The sequence below is a fragment of the Bison bison genome, unplaced genomic scaffold (assembly GCF_000754665.1).
Source record: "Bison bison bison isolate TAMUID 2011002044 unplaced genomic scaffold, Bison_UMD1.0 scf7180017864143, whole genome shotgun sequence".
Lineage (NCBI taxonomy): Eukaryota > Metazoa > Chordata > Mammalia > Artiodactyla > Bovidae > Bison > Bison bison.
In genome coordinates, this window is record NW_011494715.1 from 4515275 (window position 1) to 4528417 (window position 13143).

Genomic DNA, 13143 nt, shown 5'->3' on the forward strand with positions numbered 1-13143 from the left:
GAAAATAATAGCAAATGAAGCAACAAAGAATTAAAGCTCAAAAATATACAAGCAACTCCTGCAGCTCAATTCCAGAAAAATAAAACGTACCCAATCAAAAAATGGGCCAAAGAACTAAACAGATATTTCTCCAAAGAAGACATACAGATGGCTAACAAACACATGAAAAGATGCTCAACATCACTCATTATCAGAGAAATGCAAATCAAAACCACAATGAGGTACCATTTCTCACCAAAATGGCTGCGATCCAAAAGTCTACAAGAAATAAATGCTGGAGAGGGTGCGGAGAAAATCGAACCCTCTTATACTGTTGGTGGAAATGCACACTAGTACAGCCACTATGGGGAACAGTATAGAGATTTCTTAAAAAACTGGAACTAGAACTGTCACCTTCTTTTTAAAAGTGCAGTGTCTACTGAAAAATAGTTAAAGTGTTACTTTCTCAGTCGAGTCCAACTCTTCGCGACTCCATGCCCTGACTATAGCCCACCTCTGTTCATGGAATTCTCTAGGCAAGAATATTGGAGTGGGTAGCCATTCCCTTCTCCAGAGGATCTTCCCCACAGAGGGATGAAGTCGAGTTTTCTGCCTTGTAGGCATTTTCTTTACCGTCTGAACCACCAGAACTTCCAGCTGACAATTTAAAAATATCAAGGTTCTGTAATTAAAAAAAAAAAACACCCAAACTTATAACGGTTCTTTTTAGTGGATGTTCCTCATAGATATATCACAGACACACGGAACGCTGAAGTTGAAACAAGCCTTGGAAACCATTGGCCTACCCAGTATCCTCCCAAAGGCAGAGTGCTATGCTGCCCGCACCCCGCCCTCGCCGCCGCGCGGTTCAGGAGCCAGTCGCGCCTCGCCTACGTCATCAGAGTGCGCCCCCCGCCGCCGCCGTTTCCCCGGCGTGCGAGTCCGGTAGTTTCAGCTTCTCCTCTTATCTGCCCTGCGGTAATTGCTGTCGTTCAGGTCCCGAGATCCGCAGCGTCACAGGCTCGGCGACATGTCGATGCTGGCTGAGCGTGAGTGTTGGGCGCGGAGGTTTGATCGGGCCCGAGGGTGAAGGTTCCGGGTGACCCGGTGGCCGGCGGCGCGCAGTGGGCTGGAGGGGGCCCGGGGACGGCGTCCTGGAAGCCCATCTCGGCTCTTCCTGGCTGCCGCGGAGATTTCCCAGCTCAGCCTTCCTCCAAAGTTAGCTACAGGTCTGCTGATGAGACCGAGTGTCCACTTGGGACGCTTGTCTTCGCTCTCAAACCTGCACACGTGGGCGGTGGGTTCCAGTGAGGGGTCAGGACTCTGGTTTTGGGAACCTGAACTCTTACTTCCCCAGGCCTCAGCGTCCTCTGGCTAAAAAGAAGTTGTTGGGCCAGCAGTGAAACCCCGTCTTTGAAGATGTATTGAATCAAGAAAAAGAAAAGCCAAGAGCTTAGAAGCAGTAAACACTGGAAGTTCGTGTTTTTTAGGGGAGGCAGGGCTAATGAGTGATTCTAAATGTTATCGTGGTGGTTGTGACTTTGGTAGTTGGAATTAGTAACAGCCTTTTTTGAGAGGAGTGTTGGCCGCAACGCCCGCGGTGCTTGGGTTTGCCTTTGACATTCACTATTATTTTGTGAAGTTCGTCAATTTCCTTCCTTTGGACCGGCTTTTTAACTTTTGAATGGGACCTGTAGTTAAGGCTACCGGCCACCAGAGGGCAGTCATGGTTTGGTCCTGAAAAGCCGGCCGGTCCCTTTGAAAGTGTTTAGTGAACAAGAACCAGAAACAGCTTAACAGACCAACAGCAACTACACAGGGACTCCATGAAATAAATGCTGTCGGCATCCTCTCATCTAAAGAGGTGGAGGAATGGGAGCACGAAACTAAGTGGGTAAGACACCATTCAAATTTTACAGGGGCAGAAGTTGAGATTCAGAGGAAAATAATTCACCCCAAGTCATTGAGGTAGAAAGTGACAAAATCGATCTAGTTGTCGCTGTTTCTTTACATTCTTGTCACTAGGGTCAGCAGACTACTATTGTTTTTTAAATAAGGACTTACGGAACGGAGTATGTATGTGTTCGTGTGACCCTGTGGGCCCTGTTTCTTCATCTGTATAACCAGCGTGGCTAAATCTCTTCTGGTTTTAATATTCTCTGATGTACACTTAGTTCAGCATGTACGTGGAAACATTAGTACTAGTTCTGCTGTTCATTTATGTCTCTTTCCGTGATCAGTTTCTCTGTGGCTATTAAAAACATCTTTGATTACGGTCATCACTAGGTTGTCTTAAAAAAGTCAATGAGATGGTGAATGTGAAATAGTTCAAAGTATGGATGCGTGGTGCCATCTGTGGACATCAGAAATTCAGACTGCAGGATTTCAAGAGAGTATTTTCAGTTCTCCCCCCAACCCCATGTCTCCAGATTTTCAAATCTTTGGCATAATAATAGATAACAGGGGGTTGGCCCAAAAGTTCACTCAAGTGTTTTCCACACCCTATACTTTGGCCAACCCAATATTTTGTGTTGCCTTTTAATATGATTTAGTAAATTAGTAGCATCCCCTGTGATTAGACACTTAGGACTGGTGTTCTTGTTTTAGAAGTGAGAAAGCAGAAGCTTAGAGAAATCCCAGCCCGCCATTTCACTACCCAGCAATTATTTTCTCTGATCGTTTATACAATTGTAATAATTCTGTAGATACAGTTTTGTAACCTACTTTTTTCCGCTGATTAACCTTAATATTTTCACTTCAGTAAGTATGCTGTTTCCTTTGTTTTCCCTTGCCATATGGACTAGATTGTGTTCTCTTTTATCTTCCCAGGCATCTATTCCTGTTTTAAAAATCTAGTAGTTTTCTTTATGTTTCTCACAAACATCCTTTATCCTGCATTTCTCTAATTGTCAAATATATTTTATTGATTTTCCCCTATTTAAGGTAAGAAATCTAGCCTACCGAAACATAAGAGAAAAATTTCATTTATCATGCTCACTTCTCAGTCTTTAATTTGGAGTCTTAGACCCACGTTTTATTAGGACCAGTTTTTGACACTTGCAATTATTACATTTTCTAATCAAATGACAGTGCTATCATTAACAGATTTTAATGGTCATCGCATTACAATTTTATACTGCTGTTTCCTTAATCTTGACTCTATGTCAAGATTAATCTATACCTTAATCTATGTCTCAAAAAATGTTTTAATAAGAATACATGGATGGAGGATATATTTTTTGAGGTCTTGAATATCTGAAAGTGTCTTTGGGACGAAAAAAAAAAAAAAGCAAAACTTTGCCCCTGGCTCTTGGCTCTCAACACACTTCTCAGGGTAAGCTGAATCCTGGCATAAACTTTGTGGTCCTGGGCGTGGAGTGATTAGACCTGGCACCTCTTGTGTGCAGGGTTGTTTGTTGGGGTTACCCTGAAAATGTCTGGCTAGATCTCCATGTAGGAGGAGTCCCTGCCAGAGGATGGTTACCCCCTTCACCCCAAAGAGTGATTCTGCAGATTCAGGACACTCTGTCCTGAGTCCTCCCCTGCATTTAACATCCTTACTTGGGAAACACTACCCTACTCCATTGCTTTCCAGGTGGTACACTGGTAAAGAATCTGCCTGCAGTGCAGGAGACACAAGAGATGCAGGTTTGATCCTTGGGTTGGGAAGATCGCCTGGAGAGGAAAATGGCAACCTACCCCAGTATTCTTGCCTGGGAAATCCACTGAACAGAGGAGCCTGGCGGGCTACAGTCCATGGGGTTGCACAGAATTGGACACGACTGAGCGCATATGTGTGCACTCTGTTGGTTGGAGATACCTGCCATTTCCCTGGGGAAGAAAAGCTGACCTCAGCCGACTCTCCAGTCTCTTGTGCCAGCATTATAGTATATGCGTTTGTGACATAAACTGTGTGCCGTCTTTATTGCAGAGGGTGGGCACAGTCATTCTCAAAAATGTCTCTTTCACACAAGCCCCAGTCAGAGACCCCTGGCCGACGCTAGTTTGGAGACATGCGCTCCAACATGCACCCAGAAGCAGCCTTGCAGAGAGAGCCCTAGTTAGCCAGGCTCGTCTCATATGCTGTTCACTAGCAGAGGCGACATGAGGCTGTGTATTTACTAAGATAAGTAAAGTGGTAACTAGTCACCTTAGTAGCATTTTGGGGTCCCCCTTTCACTGTGAAACATGATACATCTGAGCCTAGCTCATTTTCCTTTTTAAGTGCTCTTTTTCTGCCTGCGTGCCTGTAAAGGTTTACCTGTTTTTGCTACAGTGTGGATGGTTAAGGATCTCTGTATTGGTTTTACCTGCAGTGAATCAATTAGGACACTGCTGAGGCATGAGCCGCTGTTGGTACTCTGCTTCCAGTGGTGCACCAGGTACATGATGATGACATTTGACCTCCAGATTTCCCACTTGGCCACCGTTTACTTTTGGGTTTCATATGCTTGTGTAAGAAACTTCTGGAGTCCTTTTTCTCTGCTGTACTTTTCCTTAAAAGTGTAGTGGTAAGTTTGAGTTTCTGATGGTCAGTTAACTATATGCATTAAAAAACAAAAACAACTTGTAGGGACTCAAAGCAGTTTCCTCAATTCAGTTATCTTCCTTGTTTCCTTTCCCCCTTTTCTTGTCGCCTTTCTTTTTCCTTCCCTCCTTTTTTTTTTGTTTCTCAGTCATTCATATATTCGATTATGTTTTTCCTGAATGCCTGCTATGGGCAAATGCAGTGAAGCATAAGAAAGAATAAGAACATGGGTGTGAGCATTAAAGAGCTTATGGCATAGCAGCATACATGAGAGAGGGATATAAACAACTGTAATACAGAGGAGTGTTAAATAAATGCCAAAGAAAAGAAACAGGGAATTTATCGTGTGAGTTCCGAGAAGGGGTCACATATGGCTGTAGGGAGTTTCAGTGAGATTAGTTATCTGTAGGTCTCGATTAGTATCTGTAGGTTGATTCTCCCCAAGGTCATGACAGTTGTGTGCTATGGATTAAGAATGTGAGCTTTGGAGTTGGTAGGATCTTGGTTTGTATAAAGACTCTGGTCCTTGCTTGGGGGTATTAGGCACATGCCTCCTGAAGGCCTCAGATTTTCTCATCTGAAAAGTAGAGATCAGACTGCCTCCCCTCATTGGGTTACTGTGGAAGCTGAGAGTACATGGATGCATTTGGCACTTACCGTGTGTGTGATGACTGCTGATGGTGACCTTGGTGTCACGGGTGCCTTACATCGCTGCCAATCGCTGAATGGAAGGCCCAATTGATGGTACATCACGTATTTCGATTTGTCACATTTGAAACATTTTTATTTCACTTTTCCAAGATCAATTTGTATGTTCAGATTATAGAATGTTTGGGGAAGCCAGGATAAATGATCCAAGCTGATACTGTGTTCCAGTGGATGACAAATCTGATGCTATGCTATGCTAAGTCACTTCAGTCGTGTCCGACTCTGTGTAACCCCATAGACGGCAGCCACCAGGCTCCCCCGTCCCTGGGATTCTCCAGGCAAGAACACTGGAGTGGGTTGCCATTTCCTTCTCCAATGCAGGAAAGTGAAAAGTGAAAGCGAAGTAGCTCAGTCGTGTCCGACTCTTAGCGACCCCATGGACTGCAGCCTAACAGGCTCCTCCATCCATAGGATTTTCCAGGCAAGAGTACTGGAGTGGGGTGCCATTGCCTTCTCTGGCCGAATCTGATATCTGTATCTAATAAAACAGTGTATGTTGTATCTATAGAAGTATCGTGTGTATGCCATAGGTATGTGTGTGTTTGTGAGGTGTTTTCTGGGTTTGAAAGATAAGCTGCTGATGCGATACTTTGTCATTGACAGGTCGGCGGAAGCAGAAGTGGGCTGTGGATCCAAGAAACACTGCGTGGAGTAATGATGACTCCAAGTTTGGCCAGAGGATGCTAGAGAAGATGGGGTGGTCTAAAGGAAAGGTATCTTGAAGAAGAGCAAAGGAATTGGAGCCATGCAGAGAGATTATAGATCAGGAAAATATATCTTTCTTAGGAGACTGGGAGAAATTTGCTTTGGATCAATAAGTGATTTTGGAAAAATAACTAACTTTTAAAGACATTGCGATAGTAAAATTAGAATTGAACATAAATGCCAGCTGTCTTTGTTTATTGTTTAACCTGCTCTGATTTTCGTAGATGGTGCCTTTTAGTTGGTTGCATTTGGAATCACACTTAATCATCAGAGTTTTATGTTGCTTAAAGTTTTATTCACCCTTATAACTGGACTACACATTTTCTCCTTTTCCTCACATTTCATTTATTCCTTACTCAAATAGGGCTTCTGCTGACATCTCTATACTTAAACAATTATTGCTAAGGTCTTTAAAGATCTTGTTTCCAAACCCAATGGATCCTTTTTTGGTTCTCACATCACTTTATCCCTTAGCAGCATTGAATGTCATCGACTACCCCTGCTTGGCTTCCACAATATTGCCCTCTGTCCTGGTTTTCCCCTCTGCTTTACCAACCACCCTGAAATGTGTTGCTGGCTTTTCCTCCTCTAGACTCTTGAGCTTTGGAATTCCTTGGGGTTCAGCCCCAGGCCCTTTTCTGTCCTCAGCTTGGGTGAGCTCATTCATTCCATGCCGTGCTTTGAATTACCTAAATTCTGAGAGTTGTCACTTTTCTATATCTAGTCCAGATTCAGGTCTGTCCTTTGAGCTCCAAAGTTATAAATTCATCAGCCTGCTTGGCATTTTTACTTGAGTTAGCATCTTAAGTCGATTATTTTTATTGTAAAACTTTTTGATCGCTCCCAAATCTTTTTCTTCTCAAGTTTTCCTCATTTTTGCCAATATGCCCCGTCAAGGGTTTATTTACTTAAGCCAGAAACCTGGCAGTGGTGCTTGGTTCCACCACCTCACTCACTTCCTGCCCCTCCGGTCATCGTTCCTCTCTGCAGGCCCTGTCCTGGACCAGCCACCACCACTGCCTGTCCTCATCAGCACAGCAGCCTCTCGGCTGCTTCCCTGCCTCCCTTCTTTTCCTTCTCTGGGCCATTTGCCTTACAGCAGCCATTGTGAGCTTTTAGAATATAGAAATTAGATCATGTCATTCCTTTGCTTAAAAGCTCAGTGATTTCCCGTTGTTCTAAAGAAATAAAATCTGTAAATCCCATGGCAGTCCTTGATTAGGACTCGCACTTTCACTGTCAGGGGGCACGGGTTCAATCCCGGTCTGGGGAACTAAGATCCTGCAAGCCATGGGGCATGGCCAAAAAAACAACAACAGTAGAATCCAAATTCCTCTTATAATGTCCAAGATCCTTGAGATGTGGTCCCTTTATATCTCTTATTTTTTTTCTCCATCCACTGTATTAGAGCCACCTTGGGTGACTTTTAGTACACTAAGTGCTCAGGGACAAATGAGTGTTAATGATGCAGGGGACTTGGGATCCCCTTCCTCAGGGTTGTTTTGTAGAATTATTTAATGGCAAGTGCCACGGACTTGTAATGCCTCTGATGGGCTTCTGTTAGTTTGGTAGTAGCATTCTGCTTTTGCGCATCAAGAAAAGGCATGTTCTTTTTAGTTTTTCCATGGTCTTTAAAGTGAGCCTCAGGTTGAAGAATTGGCATTCCCTGGTGGCTCAGATGGTAAAGTGTCTGCTTGCAATGCAGGAGACCCGGGTTCAATCCCTGGGCTGGGAAGATCCCCTGGAGAAGGAAATGGCAACCCACTTCAGTACTCTTGCCTGGAAAATCCCATGGACAGAGGAGCCTGGTAGGCTGCAGTCCATGGGGTCGCAGAGAGTCGGACACACTTTCACTGTGAGTGCAGCACTGTGAGTGCAGGGCTTCCCAGGTGGCGCTAGTGGGAAAGAACTCGCCTGCCCATGCCGGTGACATAAGAGACACAGATCTGATATCTGGGTCAAAAGATCCCCTGGAGGAGGTCATGGCAACCCACTCCAGGATTCTCGCCTGGAGAATCCCACGGACAGAGGAGCCTGGGGGGCTACAGCCTACAGGTTCTCAAAGAGTTGGATGCAACTGAAGGGACTTAGCCCAGCACAACACTGTAAGTGCCTCCTTGGTGTTACAGACATATCTTGAAAGACTCCACTAGACTATCCTCTTTGAGCACAAGGGTAAAGCCTCCTAATGTGAGTGATGAATCAGTTAATGAAGGAAGAGAGAGGTAATTTCTTTTTCTACCTGATGAAAATGCTAACTCTGTTTATGTTTAATCTCCACAGGGTTTAGGGGCTCAGGAGCAAGGAGCCACTGATCATATTAAAGTTCAAGTCAAAAATAACCACCTGGGACTAGGAGCTACTATTAATAACGAAGTGAGCAACAGCGTGTCTGCTGGGGGGTTTCCTTGCATCGTTGTTATTTTTGTCAGTGTAAAAAAAAAAAAATTAATCCAGTCAAATTGATTGATCAGTTTTAAGCTATTCAAGAATGTACAGTCCATGTTTTGGATAACAAGCCAGTGACTAAGCTTCTGTGCATCATGTAACATGCAGTCATTTTGCCTTGTTGCTTATGCATAAAAGATTCCAAGTAGCCTTATTGCTGAACTTTGCAAAAGTGTTGTGTGTTTTTTTTGCACTTCAGGACAGAGAGGAATTTTCCTCTTGACCTCTGTTGGAATATTAGATTATGTTGCTAAAATTGGTGGCATTTTGTTTCAGAAATACTGCAAGAGAGTACCGTTCTTTTCTTGTCCCATTGTCTGTTTCTGACTGTTGGTGTATAGCAGTTGAGATAAGTTACATTTCCTAGTAAACACTAACACTTTGCAAATACGACTCTGTAATTAAAAGTTCATGGCTTGCCCTGCCTTTCATTTTTAGTATCGTTGCTCACTTTAGAAAGCATCTGAACTGAAAGCCTTGTTCATACATTTTTGCAGCCAACAGAATCTGGTAGAAAATCTGAGGAATGACTTTAGGTGAACTGGATTACTTTGCTTTGTTCAGGTGCTCTGAGTGGTGGGCTGAGCAGCTAAGATTGTTGGGGCTAACAGCTGAAAGCTTAAACCAAAAGGAAGAGTTTATACATTCATCAAATCATGTTGTACACCTAAAACTAATACAATGTTTTTTGTCAGTTGTATCTCAATAAAACTGAAACAATTGCTGTAACCATCTGACAAAATCCAAGACCAGTACTTCAGAAGGTTCACAATGCACACACTTAGTAGCTGGAGTGCGTAGCAATACCTTCTGTATTTTCATCAATTAATAAACATACCGTGGACAATTTTTAAAAAAGAGTTTACATAATGTTGATTTTTGCAGGTAGCTTTTTAGAGGTGGATATACAGATATACTTAATTTTTTAGGAGAAGCATTGCCTATTCAATAGGCTTGAACATTTTCAAAGGTAAACATATTTAAGCATTCTTTGAAAAGTACCTATGAGGCAAATTCCTAAAGGGAAACCCTGCAAGTTGATATTATTCTGGAGATGCTCATTCTGTTTTAAAGTCAGATTCTCTTTATTATGATGAAGTTACTAACTGAGCACCTTATCAGTGGGTGCTAATTGATTTGGGGGACGTGGAGCCCTTCCCCCACCCTTCCCCAGTGGTGTTTTCTCAAATTGGGATGGGTGTAAGCAAATAGAATTGGCATATAGGCTCAAAAAAGCAAAGCAAAGAGCTCTCAAATCTATCCCTGTTTTTTTCCTTTAACCTACATAGTTTTCCCTTAGTGTGAAAAAAATCTTTGTTTTGCTTTATTTTAATATTTAACACAAAGGTTGCCTGCTGTTTATTTGACTATAAGTTGACTTGACAAGTTACCCACATTTGAAATCAGGGCTTAAGCTTCCAAGATGCTCAGGGGCTCAGTAGTAAGGGCAGGAGACTGAGATTTGATCCCTGGGCCGAGAAGATCGCCTGGAGAAGGAGATGGCAACCCACTCCAGTATGCTAGCCTGGGAAACCCCATGGACAGGGGAGCCTGGTGGTCTGCAGTCCATGGGGTCGAAAAAGAGTCAGACACAACAACAAATAGATAAATTACAGTTCAAATTTATACTATTTCTTCTTCATTCAAATTTATAAAGTAATATTTTGGTGAAACATTTAAAAATTCACAGATTTCCTTGATTCCAATATATATCTTATCTCAGCATAGGTAGATAACAGGTTTGCCTCTAATTGATTTTTTGCTATTTTTCAGGATAACTGGATTGCTCATCAAGATGATTTTAACCAGCTTCTGGCCCAGTTGAACACTTGCCATGGGCAGGAAACAGCAGGTGGGGAAACCTTTGCTTTTTATCCATTAGACGCAACTGAGTGACTGAACTGAACTGAATCTCAATATAAAATATTTTTATCAACATTTTTTTTTTTTACTGTTAGTGTCATATCTGAAAGTTAACTGCTTGTAGCTATCACAGATAGTCACTTCTGTTTACATTTCTGGGTACTCGCATTGAATTAACATTAGTCGTAAGCGGAGGCTTTTTCTCCCCGTTAAGAGTTTGAGATGACAACATCAGTTTACTTGGTTTGCATTTCTCTGCTGCAGTTCCCTTACCCGGCCTTACAGTGTCCGGGGTCCTGCAGTTCAGGCCTTTTGCATCTTCCATCTGCACTCTCTTATTACGCCATCCGGTCTCCCAGGGCAATGTGGTGACCATTGCCACACTTCTCTCTACTGCTTCACCCTCTCTCCTGAACCCCAGACTTGCATTGAGCCCGCTGCTCAGTATCTTCATCAGTTTCCTCAACTTCCAGACTTCAATTCTGCACCTCCCCAACTCCCGCCCTGTAAACTGTTGGACCCGCATACCCCACAACCTGTTTTATCCACCATCTTCCCCAGCTCAGTTGATGTCAGCTTCATGCTTCTAGTTGTTCCAGCGAAAGAACTGTTGTCGGTTCTGCCTCTAAAATATACGCAGACCCTGACTTCCTCTTGTCACCTAACTGTACCCAGCATGGTCTGAGCAGCTGGTATTTCCTGTGGATTATTGCAAGAGCCTGTAAAACCTTTCTCAGGCATGGCACTGCTGATGTTTTGGGCCAGATCATTCTTTGCTGTGAGGCACGTCCTCTGCATTTAGGATGATTAGCAGCATCCTTGACCGCTATCCACTGGACACCATTTGCACCCTCTCCCTAGTTGGGACAAAAATATCTCCTGATATCACCAAATGTCCCCTGGGCACAATGCCCCACCTCTAAACTCCGTCCCCCCGTGGACTTACCTCAAGACCACTAGAGGGTGCTGTCTCCCTGTGATAGTTCACTCGCTCAGTCGTGTCCGACTCTGTGACCCCATGAACTGCAGCACGCCAGGCCTCCCTGTCCATCACCAACTCCAGGAGCTCACTCAGACTCACGTCCATCGAGTCAGTGATGCCATCCAGCCATCTCATCCTCTGTCGTCCCCTTTTCCTCCTGCCCCCAATCCCTCCCAGCATCAGAGTCTTTTCCAATGAGTCAATTCTTCGCATGAGGTGGCCAAAGTACTGGAGTTTCAGCTTTAGCATTATTCCTTCCAAAGAAATCCCAGGGCTGATCTCCTTCAGAATGGACTGGTTGGATCTCCTTGCAGTCCAAGGGACTCTCAAGAGTCTTCTCCAACACCACAGTTCAAAAGCATCAATTCTTCGGCGCTCAGACTTCTTCACAGTCCAACTCTCACATCCATACATGACCACAGGAAAAACCATAGCCTTGACTAGACGAACCTTTGTTGGCAAAGTAATGTCTCTGCTTTTGAATATGCTATCTAGGTTGGTCATAACTTTTCTTCCAAGGAGTAAGTGTCTTTTAATTTCATGGCTGCAATCACCATCTGCACTGATTTTGGAGCCCAAAAAGATAAAGTCTGACACTGTTTCCACTGTTTCCCCATCTATTTCCCATGAAGTGATGGGACCAGATGCCATGATCTTTGTTTTCTGAATGTTGAGCTTTAAGCCAACTTTTTCAGTCTCCACTTTCACCTTCATCAAGAGGCTTTTTAGTTCCTCTTCACTTTCTGCCATAAGGGTGGTGTCATCTGCATATCTGAGATTATTGATATTTCTCCCGGCAATCTTGATTCCAGCTTGTGCTTCTTCCAGCCCAGCGTTTCTCATGAGTACTCTGCATTTAAGTTAAATAAGCAGGGTGACAATATACAGCCTTGACGAACTCCTTTTGCTATTTGGAACCAGTCTGTTGTTCCATGTCCAGTTCTAACTGTTGCTTCCTGACCTGCATGCAAATTTCTCAAGAGGCAGATCAGGTGGTCTGGTATTCCCATCTCTTTCAGAATTTTCCACAGTTTATTGTGATCCACACAGTCAAAGGCTTTGGCATAGTCAATAAAGCAGAAATAGATGTTCTTCTGGCACTCTCTTGCTTTTTCCATGATCCAGTAGAAAATTGCCATTGGCAATTTTATCTCTCGTTCCTCTGCCTTTTCTAAAACCAGCTTGAACATCTGGAAGTTCATGATTCACGTATTGCTGAAGCCTGGCTTGGAGAATTTTCAGTGTTACTTTAGTAGCGTGTGAGATGAGTGCAATTGTGCAGTAGTTTGAGCATTCTTTGGCATTGCCTTTCTTTGGGATTGGAATGAAAACTGACCTTTTCCAGTCCTGTGGCCACTGCTGAGTTTTCCAAATTTGCTGACATATTGAGTGCAGCACTTTCACAGCATCATCTTCCAGAATTTGAAATAGATCAACTGGAATTCCATCACCTCCACTAGCTTTGCTCGTAGTGATGCTTTCTAAGGCCCACTTGACTTCACATTCCAGGATGTCTGGCTCTAGGTAAGTGATCACACCATCGTGATTATCTTGGTCGTGAGGCTCTTTTTTGTACAGTTCTTCGGTATATTATTGCCACCTCTTAATATCTTCTTCTTCTGTTAGGTCCATACCATTTCTGTCCTTTATCGAGCCCATCTTTGCATGAAATGTTCCCTTGGTATCTCTAATTTTCTTGAAGAGATCTCTAGTCTTTCCCATTCTGTTCTTTTCCTCTATTTCTTTGCATTGATCCCTGAGGAAAGCTTTCTTATCTCTCCTTGCTATTCTTTGGAACTCTGCATTCAGATGCTTATATCTTTCCTTTTCTCCTTTGCTTTTTGCTTCTCTTCTTTTCACAGGTATTTGTAAGGCCTCCCCAGACAGCCATTTTGCTTTTTTGCATTTCTTTTCCATGGGGATGGTCTTG

General features: G+C 43.4%; 1 protein-coding gene across 1 annotated transcript in view; it reads left to right on the top strand.

The window, feature by feature from the left end:
• The first annotated feature begins 876 nt into the window (after nucleotides 1–876).
• The window catches only part of PINX1 (PIN2/TERF1 interacting, telomerase inhibitor 1), a 65965-nt gene continuing 53698 nt past the window's right edge, over nucleotides 877–13143 (top strand). Inside the window, exons 1-4 of the mRNA XM_010840279.1 lie at nucleotides 877–1028; nucleotides 5819–5928; nucleotides 8204–8296; nucleotides 10142–10220. Coding sequence (XP_010838581.1) covers nucleotides 1010–1028; nucleotides 5819–5928; nucleotides 8204–8296; nucleotides 10142–10220 — 301 coding nt within the window. The 5' untranslated portion in view covers nucleotides 877–1009. The remainder of the gene's footprint in view (nucleotides 1029–5818; nucleotides 5929–8203; nucleotides 8297–10141; nucleotides 10221–13143) is intronic.